General features: G+C 41.8%; 1 protein-coding gene across 2 annotated transcripts in view; it reads right to left on the reverse strand.

Moving 5' to 3' along the window:
- Positions 1-652: 652 nt before the first annotated feature.
- VWC2 (von Willebrand factor C domain containing 2) overlaps positions 653-12,944 on the reverse strand; it is a 54,639-nt gene continuing 42,347 nt past the window's right edge. For both annotated transcript variants that reach the window (XM_068196238.1, XM_068196244.1), the window contains exon 4: positions 653-1,121. In XM_068196238.1, the coding sequence (XP_068052339.1) occupies positions 970-1,121 (152 nt within the window). In that variant the 3' untranslated portion in view covers positions 653-969. The remainder of the gene's footprint in view (positions 1,122-12,944) is intronic.

The raw sequence follows: 12,944 nt of genomic DNA on the forward strand, positions 1-12,944 counted from the left end.
ATGGTGCAGCTACTAACCAGCTCTCCTGCCCTCATCTTAGCAATGTGGAGCCACATCAGTGAAGGCATGTTTGGCTGTTGTAGCCCTTCCAAGCTGCACTTCTCCATATCCATTATGCATCACATCAATGATGCTCTGTGGTTATTTACCATTACTTCCACCAGCTTGGTGATGCCGTATTATGTCACAGCGATATCTGTCCTGCTGATAAATTTTACGTCTGAAATGAATATTAAGAACTGAATTCATCTGAATAAATTTTTAGGAGCAGCTATGAGAGACCAGTTTCACATTACCCACTGCTCCAAGTTATCTTGGCAGTGGATCAGGAGACAGGTGCACAAGTAAAACTAAGATATTGAGCTGACTCACCTCTACATTACAGCCCATTTATGTTCATAAATGAATACATGTTCTCTGAAAGCCTATTCTTGTTCTCTTTTTTCCAAAACTGAGAATATCAAAGTTTTGTCATGTGCTATCTCTTGCTTGCCCCAATAAACTCAAAATAAGCAACAGCAAAAAAACTCCAAACCCAAAATAAAACCAAAAAACACACAAGAAAATCTTGTGAAACTGGAACAGAAATGTATAGTTTTAGCCATGGCGCATGTATACAAGAGGAGAGGCAATGCTACAGTACTTCAATCTGTATTGTCTATATAAAACATTTATTTTTAAGCTCTATAATGGTATTATAGAAATACATAGAATATTTTATAGTGTATTTAAGTGTACTCACTGTGAAAATAACACATTTAAGACAGGTATTCTTATGTCCAAATGTTTTAAATATATGCACTTCTTTGCCTTGCAGTATTATGTTACTTCGAGAAACAAAATATCAGTATTTTATTCCTTGCTCCTCGCCAGAATTGTCTCATTTGGATTTCCTTGGGTCATCTCGGGTGCTCACTGCTGTGGGATATTTTATAAAAACCACGGTAAGTCTGTAGGTTGGTAGATCTCCTATATTTGCTTGCATTCGTGTCTAGTGCACATCGCTTGCCGTTCAATCCTCCAAGTGCCTTCTTCGTAAGTGCAGTGACATATAGTGCATTCATCAGTTTTCACCTCCCGGCCTGCTGGAATGACAAGGGTTTCTGCAAAGCAGTTTGGGCCTGAAAGAAGGAGAAAGTTCATTATGTGACACCAACAGCACACTGCAATCCAGCCTAGCACAGTCCTAGACCTGGGCACAGAAAACCTATTGCAAAGTGAGTAACACTGGGCCCATTAAGCAAATGTGGGCATCATGCACAAGGCATAAAAGCAGCAAAGAATGCAAGGAGCCTGCCCACCAAAGTGGCTGGATGTTTCTGGTATGGACTGTCCCTGCTCCCTGTGCAAGAAGGTGCAATAAAACCTTCCTGTGCAACATGCAGCTGTGACAGAGACCTGGGCACACCTTGATGGTACAGATGAACACAGACTGAAGCTAGAGAAAATGCCAGCTGTTGATAATTCAACAGTGCTACTGTAAGCTAACTAGAGAGCCGCTTATACATTTTGTTACCTTTCTCCCACTGGAAGCAAGCATTTTAGTTTCTGTAGTAATCATAGTATCACATTAGTTTATCTTCCCTTTCATGAGAAAATAGTCTTTTTCCAGCAGAGTGAAATAGCTTTGGCCTCTTCTGAATGAGGACACTTTTCATGTATAAAATGAAATATTCCATTTTGTGTAAGTCAGTAAGTCTCCAAACACCTCTTTTCATAGTACACTGAAATAACTTCATTTCCAAGGATGAGGCAGGAGAAAAAACCAGCAGCATAATGTTCAGAAGACCAATCTGGTTCTTTCAATAAGCAGAAGGCTGTGAGAGCTGTATTATCTATATTTCTGTCAAAAAAGAAGTCTATTTCTGTCTGGACAATCCACATGCACTTGCAGAGCAGCATTAAACCCTCCAACCATGTATCTATCCACTGTCATGCCCCCAGTGGAACCCAGCCCTTTGATTCAATGAGAACACACAGCAGCTGCTCAGGCACAGCCTGGCCACTCCACAGCACTTTGGCATCAGTGACATCAGGGAAGGATTTGTAGGAGGGGCCAGGATACACTGATCTGATACTGCTGAAATTCTTGAAGGCTGTGGATGCACAAAACACTTGTTGACTGCCAGCCTGTTTATCACACCAGTAAATATATCCCAGACGGGCTCAGTCTTCCATTGCTGAGGGTTTACTCCAAGACCTTCACCAAAGAGGCTTCTTCTTCTTCTACAGAAATGTAGCCAACCTCCTGGGCTGTACGTTTCAAAGCACAAACCAAATAGTTCACAAATCAGTTTTAACAGTTACCTCATTGAAACAGGTTATGTCTTTGTGTGCACACAACAGCCTGAGAACTAGATGCCAAACTGGCCTCTTTCCTCATGTAAGAGTTACCTCTAGAGACCTGCAAGACCTGCAGACATTTGCTTCCCCAAGCTGTTCTCCTTTTTAATGCTCTGAATATTTAAGTCCATACTTTGTTTTCATAGAATCACAGACTGTAGAATCATTAAGGTTGGAAAAGATCTCTAAGGTCACTGAGTCCAGCTTTTAACCCAGCACCACTGAGTTCCCCACTAAACCATGTCCTCAGGTGCCACATCCACATACCTTTTGAACACTTCCACAGACAGTGATTCCACCACTTCCCTGGGCAGCCTATTCTAGTTTTGGAACTAACTGATGACAATTATCTCCAACATGTGACTTCAATTTGGGGTAACTTCCTGCCCATTTGGATACAGAAAGCGCAACAAAATACAGCATATCTCATCTAAAATCATCTGCTTTATTATCCTAATGTTACTGTGATACTTCTGTTTTCAGTCCCTCCATCTGTACATGTGAAGTATTACTGAGCTGGAAACACTGCAGGGAGGACTTTTGGGGTGGAAGCAATGATCCTGGGTCCCCACTGCACACTGGGAGGTGTCCTGGGTTTCAACCAAGGTAAAGCAGAGCTAACTATGCTGTCCTTGTTGGAACTTTGTTTAAAATATTTGAATGCTGATCTGTATAATTCTGTTTCTCTAAAATACAGTATTCTTATTGCAACTAATAAAGTTTCATCCCAAAATGAATTCACTTACGCATTACATAAAGATACCTGAATGTTTTGCATGCTGGATTGTAACAGGCCCATGATTTACAAAGCTATATGATATAAAGAGTTAAAATATTAAAAGCGGAATCTACTTTCCATGGAGAATTTGTATGAAACGTACAAGACCACTTGAAATTTAAACACTGCTTAAAAGGCACCATAGGAAAAAAAGTGATGTCAATCCCCTGTAAAGGATCTATTTTATTCTGGAAAAGCAAATGTTATAGGTTATACTTAGTTATAAAAACAACTGGGGAATGAAGCAAAAATGGTGCAACACAACTAATATTAATTCACTTGGATTCAGAATGTAAATACCTCCAGTCACAATTAGCAACACTTTAATGTCATGAGTGACGAGTCCTTTTTAGACCAGAAAGTTATTTAATGTAAAGACTGAGTAAGTTAGACCTCAACTGGTAAACTATTTTATAGGGGGCTAAGTCATTGCTTTGGTAAAACTACAGAAAAGCAATAATCATCTACCTGAGAAAGGGACTTGAAGAAAATAAATGGTAGCAACAAATGTTGTTTTAGTACCATGGAACTTTTCCTTAGAAAATTGCCCATTTTCTGGTTCTGCATTTGCACCCATCATTACTTTAAGTGAAAATCTGATATCGTACTTAAGCTGACAACAGTCAGCTGGCATCCTTGCCCTCACCTTTTTCTCTGCAATATCACACACAACACTGTGGGTAATGTTACAGAAAAGGTCATGACTGAACAGGCTGAACTGACTGGATTACTGCAACATCATGCACATAAATGTCAGTGCAATATAGTGTCCAAACAAGGGAAAATAATTCCACAACTCTTCTTTTATTATTTCTCCAAAGTCCCAGACTTCTATAGAAAATAACTCTGAGCTTCACCCCAAACCCTCATTCAATTTTGAAGCCGTATGAGCTCATCCTGGCTCTGGCTCTTGGTGTCCTGTGGCTCCCTTCCCACCAAGCAGGGAATGCTCATCCCTTTCCTCTTCCTCTGAGGAGCAGACACAGAACACAGACTTACATGGCTGGACAGATGAGACCAGCCTCCAGTGATGGTGTATACATGGGACAGCACTGGTGGGACCCTTGGTGAAGGGTTGCTCTGGCTACTCCTGTGCCTCCAGCAGCCCTTCCCTGGACCCTGCCTGTCACACAATCACAGAATATTCTAAGCTGGAAGAGACCCACAATGATCATCAAGTCCATTTGAAGGGATAGCAGTGATGAAGCCACTAAGGATTCTCTGCCTGTCTAAAAGGACAGTAGGGAAACTGAGGAATTGAAGCTTTTGACAGACAGTGGGAAGGCCTGGAGGCACAGCAGGCACACAAAGGCTGGTTTTAAAAGCTTGAGAGTGCCTTTTCCACAGTTTCCCTTTGAAGAGGGAGGTCCTTCACATTCAGAGTGGATGAGCTGCCCCAATGGCAAGGCGCTTGCTAAAACTACTGCTTTACTTAAAACTGGGAAGTTTACACTGATTTAGCAAGATTTTCTAAAGGTAAGCCATTTTTGAGTTTTTGTTTGCAAAATTACCTGACTTAGCACATGAAAAGCATTTCCAAGTAAATTTGGGCTGTTCCAACCCCACAGTAGTGGTGGTCTTTCTTACTAGATGCTGCTGCTGCAGGAGCAGTGAATTTGTCCTCCTTGGTGTACAAAGGAGGTTTCCGCTTTCTGAGCTCCTTTTTGGCTACACCACTACTCCGCACAACTTCAGCACCTGGTACTTGCTCAGTGCAGCGCTGGCTTCTTTGCTCTGCAGTATAAACCTCTTGGCCCCATCCCCAACTGCGTACACTTATATAGCACTAAGGCAGTCAGTGGTGCTGCACTTCTTCGCAGCAGATGAAGATCTGGCAGGAAATTCATTATGACATATTGTATCAATTCTGAGCGCAGCTTGAAAATCTACCACAACGCTGTTTGTTTTCCTAAAGTATACAACTGGTGCTGTCAGACTCTACTCGAGCCATACCATGCTGGTATCAGCACAGATTTCTTTCCCAGGGCTAAGGCACAGCTGCTGCCATTGCAGCAATGTCTCAAAGCAGCAAGTTCAGTGAAAATCCTCAGTTCTCACACTAAGCACCAGACTGGCATGCAGCTCTTGGCTTCCTTGCATCTGAAACAGTGAATCCTAGCTTCCAAAATCAACATTTTTACTGGGATCTAAAGAACTAAGAAGGCAGATCTGGGTGGTTAATTCATTGAGCGATTATAAAGAGATTCTCATCTCGGAAACATCTAAAAACTAATAAAGTTTGAAAATATTATTGGGTTAAATGCTGCTATTGTAATTTTTGTTTTTTTTAAATAATTTCACTGCTCCTGTGGAAAGTTTTCAATGACTTATATGCTATGCTTCAGTGTTGACAAAGGCACCAATCTAATTAAAATGCAATATTTTTTTATCTCAGATGGAAACAGCTGATGCCAGGTCTCAGCAGAGAATGCCCTAGCCACTCACCTACAGAAGTACCTGTAACCTTGACAACCTCAGAAGTGCCTCTCTGAAACTACTCCTCCCCTCTGTCCACAAAACCACAGCTGTATGTCACAGAGCTGTTCCTGTTTCCTCTTCCTCCTGTCCTTGCTTTTGTATGGGCACATGTTCCAATCAGCTACAAAATATGAGATACAGCAATTTGGTAAATCAAGATTTAATCAACTGTTTTCATCATGTCTTAAACCAAATCATGGACAAAGAAATCTGTTCAACTGCAAGTTAATGTGCTTGCCTGGAGAATAAGTCACAGCGGATTTTTGCCAATTAAAACTACAGTGACAACCTCTCTGTAATACAACACTTTGATGTAGGACTGCTTTGGGCTCTGGTTTGTACTAAACTTCCTCACAGCTGCCTAATAGCTCCTTGCAGCAGTCAAACGGTCACTTCCAAGGCACCTGTCAGCAGTCCCATCTACTCTGACAGTTTTCTGGCATTCATCACTGGCATCATTCATTCTGGCATCATTCATGTGGTATTAGAGCACTTTGTAAATTATATAACATCAGTATTTAGCTTAACCCCTTGGTTTTATTTACTCTTTTTTTTCATTTTACATGACAGTCCAACGGTTACAACATGGAAAGAGAGGTCCTACACTTTGCCCTGGAAGTGTTGAGAACCATGACAATATACAAGAACGAGCAGAACTGGGTGAGATCAGAGGTCCACCTGCACCAGCAGAAGGCAGAAGGAGATGCATGGGAAGATATACAGGGACAGAGCAAGCACACATATCCAGCTTCCAGCACTGTCTGCATCGGATATTTGGTCAATGGCTCCACCTCGTTGAGTTAGTGGAGTTAATGGATGGAGTTAAAAGGTTACTTTATGGTTAACCTCTCTAACATCCTGCTGAACCAAATTCTGATAAACAGAATTTGGTCGCAAGGAGGTCCACAGCTATAGTGCACAGGGTAGAACTGTTTTCTTTTGTTGTCCACCCACTACCTCAACTTGATATTTCAAACTCCTGATAGTGGAAGAGGTGGTAACAACCATCCCCACTTCTGTCATGCTGTTCATGAGCTTATTGACCTGTATTATGCTTCCCTTCCATCCCATTACCTCACCTGCAGGTTGAAGAGGCTAGCTCTGCACCATCACTGTCCCTGCTGACCTCTCCCAGTTCTGCTACCTCTTTTTGGGGCTGTGAGGATCAGACCTGTGTACCACACACAAATTGTACAAACACCATGGACCTGTACAGTAGCACAGTGTTATTCACTGTTTTGTTTCCTATTTTCTTCCTACTTCCTGACATTTGCCTTTCTGTTGTGACCACTGATGAAAAAGCTGAGCTGACATTTTCATTACACTCACGAATTTTACATCAGGTAGAAATCTTATAGAAACAAATTTATCATTGCACTCAAGTAAAATCTGCTGCTGCCCGTGTTACGTAGAAGTTTCCCTGTCCAGAAATGCTACTTGACAGTCTTCTATGTACAGAAGAAGTGTTTTTGTTGCTCAGTAGTTTCAAGAACATGCTGGAGAAAGCAAAGCCTTCCCTCCCATCTCTCAGATCTTTCTTCTTTCTGATGTTGCGAGATTTTCTCCATTGCAGATACCAGGGAGACTAATGGAACACTGAGCTGGAAAATGTAGACAACCACCTGCCTGCATTTCAAGCTGTCTACTGCTGTAGATTACCTGTGATGCCACAACACAAAGCCAAGGATGTTTTGGAAGTTACACTGAGGAGCTAGGACAACTGAGGACCAAACCACAGGCAGATGCTGGCTGTGCCAGCCTCGCAGTGCACAGGAACACGAAGTCCCTTCTCACCTGCTTAGCTATTTGAGATGAGTTTTGAAACGTGCTAATGCGGCATGGTGAGACATTAAAATAAGACTGCTGTGCCACATAGCTCCGCAACAGAAAGATTTCTGAGATGTGGGCATTATCTCCCTCGTCCCTCTCAAATCTAATCACTTTCCCCAGAGATGGTATCGGTACCTACTTGTGTCCTTCCAATCTCTAATCTCTTCTAAGGGGTCTGTATCTCCCTGGCTTGATTTTGTTTCCCTCTCACGTGGATGTGTGCGTATATATATAATACATCTGTCTCCTGTGAAATGTCAGCTCAGAAGATAAAGCACAAAAAGCATCTGGCAAAAGGAGTCTGTGACCAGGATTACAGCAGTCTCTCATTCTCTCACAAATATAAGTTCATCACCCCTGCTACTGTCATGATTCTGACTTCTCCCAACCCATCAAAATCTTCTACTTGCCTCAGTACCTCTGCACACAACTGAAACCAAGCCCAAAAGAGAGTTTTCAACAGAAGAAGGAGTCAGGTAAATCCAATTTTAAAAGCAATTTGAGACTCTGAAAAATCATGTACTATTTCCATAGTTTATCAAAGCTTTAAGATACTGGCAGCCAGAGAACCATGACAGATATCCTAACAGACTTCCTGTAAATGTGTGTATATACATGTATGACAAGGAAAAGCAAAATAAAAGTATATCCATTTTGTGATATTTCCTACCTGCTGTGGGAAGTAACTAAAAAGCAGTGGGTGCAATATGCAACTCTCCATGAAACCAAATTTTTTTTTCATGCTAGAGAGAGCTTTGGTGATTTTAAGATTAATAAAACCCCTCCTTCTGTTAGGGCCATATTTTGTTAGATGCATAGGGAAATGACAGATCGGAAGAAACAATTTAAAATAACATTTTGCCAACTGATTTAGAAGGATGTGTACAGAAGTGTCTGCTGTGAATGGACAGATAGAAGAGAGCCCAAGGAAGCTTTTCTGTAACTAAACAGGATGACCATGTCATCAGTGGCACTGCTGTGACAAAGTGGGTACCAAAGCTCTGGCACTTGCTGTAGCCTATGTGTGTCTGTGTGGGTGTATATGCTTTAATCCAGAAGATATAATCCACTAAAGATTATAAAGATATAATCTACTGAAGAGTTGGATTTTAATGCTCTGCTGATGAAATTCAGAAGCTCTGTTTATGACCATGTGCCATTGTTTTACTTTTACTTTTTCATTTATAACATGTGACAGCACTATTGATGAACATTTTATTCTGCTCCAGTTCTAGAAATTGCAGTAATGTCCAAAAAGACCCACAGAACATGAAACAATGCCACCACAGCCAATGGACTGATCCTTTTCACTACTGCTTCTTCCCAGCTCTGATTCTCCATCACCTTGGTGGTGATGTTAGCATCCCTGGAATGACAATGCAAATACTATCTAAACCGCTGACAATGCCAATAGTACCACTACCAAAAAGGGCTGCACAGTTTTGCACAGATAGAAATGGCTTGCAGGAAGGGAACAGTCTGCAACCTGCCACTGCCGGTCTCCTTAGATTTTCAGGTGTATCCAGTGAGCAGCACTTCAGCTTTTTGTGCACTGAATACAAAGAAGCAAAGGAGCATCGAACTCCACACAATCCAATACCACATGAGTCAAAAAGAAAGCCTTGAAGCACAAAAGGGCCAAATTAAACATGAGGCTTGACTGCCATAAAAAATATACTGCATCAAACAACTTCCTTTATCAGAGAAAATACAGAAAAACCCAAACAGGCTACTTAAAATTATTTCATTACTTGTAAAAGGACATTGTATTCCACCCAGGAACAGCACCAATTAGACATGAGCTGAACATTGCGGGTATCTCACAGAAAATTACATAAACACTTAGAAGCCAGCAAGCTGCGTATCGATTTTAGGCTCAGCTTTCTTGCAGGTCTGTCACAACCCAGATGACTGGGAAATTAAAAACATCGGGCTTGAATGTATGGAGAAAAATCATGTCAGATACCTGAGATAACAAAGAATCACAGAAACATATATGTTGAAAAAGATCTCTAAGCTCATTGGGTCCATATGTTAACCAAGCACTTCCAGGTCTACCACTAAACCATGTCCCCAAGTGCGACATCCACATGCCTAATGAATGCTTTCAGGCATTATGACTCCACTGTTTCCCTGGGTAGCCTGACCACCCTTTCTAAAAAGAATTTTTGTTAATATCCAGTCTAAATCTCCCCTGACACAACTTGAGGACACTTTGTCTCATCTTGTAACTTGGGAGAAGTGACCTGCACCTGGCTGCAACCTCCTTCCAGGTAGTTTTAGAGAGCACTAAGGTCTCCCCTTAGCCTCATTTTCCCCAGGCTAAACAACCCCAGCTCCCTCAGCTGGTCTTCATGGGACATGCACTCCCTACATCAGCTCCACTGCCCCTCTCTGATGCTCCAGCACATCAATGTCCTTCTAGTGAGGGACCCAGAACTGGACACAGGATTCAAGGTGACCAGCGGCCAGCTGGATGTAGCTCCATTCACCACTACTCACTGGGTCTGGTCATCCAGCTGTTTTTTTACCAAGTGAACAGTGAACCAGTCCAAGCCATGAGCAGCTAATTTCTCCAGGAGAATGCTGTGGGAGAAACATGAACTCTTGGGGGCTGGTGCTCTTTACCCTGCTTACAATTCTCCCCACCTGCTGGGCCCAGGCACGCCTGCAGAAAGCTGCCAGCCTGCACTTCCCTTAGCTCTCTTTCTGCTTCCCCCTGCACCACCCAGACTGGACTGTGAACCAGCCTGGGCTAAAGCCTGCCTGGAAGAGAGAAGGGTGGTTTGGTTTGGGACACAAGCTGTGGCGCAGCATTCTGCAGATATGCTTGCAATGGAGTGGAACCCAGGGAGTTCGTGGGAGTAGCACTGGCTACTTGGAAATTACTTCTGAAGCCCAGAGATGACACTCACGTCTAAGAAAAAAATTGAATCATTGCTAATTTTTCCCACTGTTACAGAAACTGCAGAAGCATTGCCAGGCACTGCAAGGACTGGCAGCAGTGGAGATGGGGCAGTCTGTGGGCTGCAGTGGAGTAAAATGCCTGCCTGCCCCAGCACTTGTAGCATGGGAGTTTCAACCTGCTGCCGAGGTTAACAGGGCTAATCCCTCCCTTTCTTAAGCTGTTGATTCATCCCAGTGACCCTGCTGGGCTTGGCAGGATAACTGAGGGCCTGGTGAAAGATCTGCTCAGCACTAAGACATCTTCTTTGCACTGGGAAACATCAGCTTACTCTTCAGATTAAGCAAGCCATGTGAAATGCCTTTGTTGAAAGATCCTCAATGAGTTGTCCTAAAAACTGTTATGCAAGTTTAAAAAGATTCTGGTCTTTCAAAAGCATATGATACAGGCCTCAGAGATTTGCTGCAAACACTGTAATTAAAGCACATTTTAATTAGCCAAAACACTGCAGCACTGGTGGGCTGTAGTGTCTATCAGTTAGGCTAGTTAGGTCGCTTGAGAAGTGATCAGTAACTCCGGCAAAAATGCACATACAGTCAGGATTTTATATGTCCTGAAACACAGGCTAAATGCAGGATACTAATGAAGGGTAAGATTTAGAGAATTATTTTGGGAAAAACCCTAAAGATTTCAACTAAACCAAAAGCTAAAGTGGTATCAAAATACAGTATAATTCTGCTTTAGCAATGAAGCAGAATCTAAATCAGTGTATTTTTCCAGTCACTATACATCACTGGGTATTGAGAATACAATATGTGAGGATGGCCAGTGGCTACCTACTAGTACATGAAATTATTCAATTGAACCAACAAAATATCATCAGTCAAGCATCAGCCATTTTTCCCCCCATTTTAGAAAAAAGACACTGAATAAAGTTAAACCAGAGGTTATCTTTCTTACTGAGAATGATTTATACCAAAATCCTAAATGTAGCATCATTCAAGTCCTGATAGACTATCACAGCAGACAGTGACATCTCTCCCAATTACACAGTCCCCTTGCAAGTTTAGGTATTTTATAAAGACCTGGTTTGACTTTTTGTTGTTATTTTGTGTTTTGTGCCATCATTACTGATCTTTTGGGGTTTTATTTTTATTTTTTGTTTAAGTTATGATCTTAGGGGCTTGCATACACAGATTTCTAGCCACTCTTCACTACAGTTGATTTGTTCTGGTTGCGGGTGTACAGATGTCCCTAACATGCCTCTCTCTAGGTAATCTGCTGCTGAAGTGATACACACCAACAAGAAAAAAGTGTCATCACTGAGGGAGCTGCAGTTTGGGATCTCAGACACCTGTGTAACCCTCTCATACAGACAAGCTATGAGCAAAGCTGACAGCTGCAGAAAAAAGAAACAGAGGTTAAGACTCGTACAGGCAATAAAGTTTCTACAGTAACAGAAATAAATGGTCTGTCATATCTAAACTGCTCAGCTTTGTACTCAAATACTTTGGCCCTGTGGCATTTTCTTGATTGTATCTGTGATTTGGTGCTTATTTTATCCATTTTGTTTGATTTACAAAAGGTAAGTACCTAGCCAAGACCAGTACCAGCACAACTGTTATTTAAAACATTAAAAATATCCAAACAGTTCTGCAAAGGATATTCTTCAATATATACTGAAGACTGACCACCTTCTTTCCCTCTTCTACCTTCCTTATTTAGAATGTTTCCAATAATCTTCCTCCTAAAACCAGGAAAACAGTACCTCTTCTTACTGGAATAGAAGTGCCAGGGATCTGTGCCAAAGAATGAACTACAATTGTCAGCATGTCATGCATCGTTTTAAAATACAATGAATTCTAACAACGTCCTTTGCTGTGCATTGTTAGCTTCACTGACTGACATAAAAAGCTGTCCTTGTGAAAAACAGGTGTAATGCATGGGAACCAGAACAGGAAAATGAAGAACAAGTTTAGTCACAGTCTTAACATATTAATTCTATAGGTGTGAAAATTTACAAAATATACAGTTATAACTGCTAATTGTTTTAATGTCATACTATTACTATGTGAATATACCAGTAAAAAAAAAATGAGTTGCTAAGTTTTCCTAAGGAAAAAATTCCTTATCAGCTCCTTAGCTTTAAGATGCACCTAAGTTACTCCACAACTGAGAAAAATCACTGTACTTTTAGGAGCAAAAGAGAGGTTATGCTTTGTGCTCTATGCTACTCAATCAATAATTCCAGCTTTTTATCCCCTTTAACGATTTTCCCCTGGTGGTTATGAAACACAGCCCTGAAACAGCTTGCTTTGGAAAGACTGCATTTTGTACCCATGGAGGAAGCTGAATTTAAAATCACAGGAAAATGTCTCAGTGAAAGCATGCTCTTCCTGCCTCTGGTGGCCCAAGCAGGGTTCCCTGAGCAGCCCTGCTCCCATAGCTGGCCAGGATGCAGTCTGGGAAAAGTCTGGCATCAATCCCTGTTCCAGCACACTGCTTCTCGCCAGACACAGTTCTGGGGATAGGCACCCAGCTTTGTTACCTAAAAACGAGGGACCTGGTCTAAGCCAGCCACCCACGGACTCCATACACAGAGGGAAAGGA

This window comes from Anomalospiza imberbis, chromosome 1 (assembly GCF_031753505.1).
Source record: "Anomalospiza imberbis isolate Cuckoo-Finch-1a 21T00152 chromosome 1, ASM3175350v1, whole genome shotgun sequence".
NCBI classification, from domain to species: domain Eukaryota; kingdom Metazoa; phylum Chordata; class Aves; order Passeriformes; family Viduidae; genus Anomalospiza; species Anomalospiza imberbis.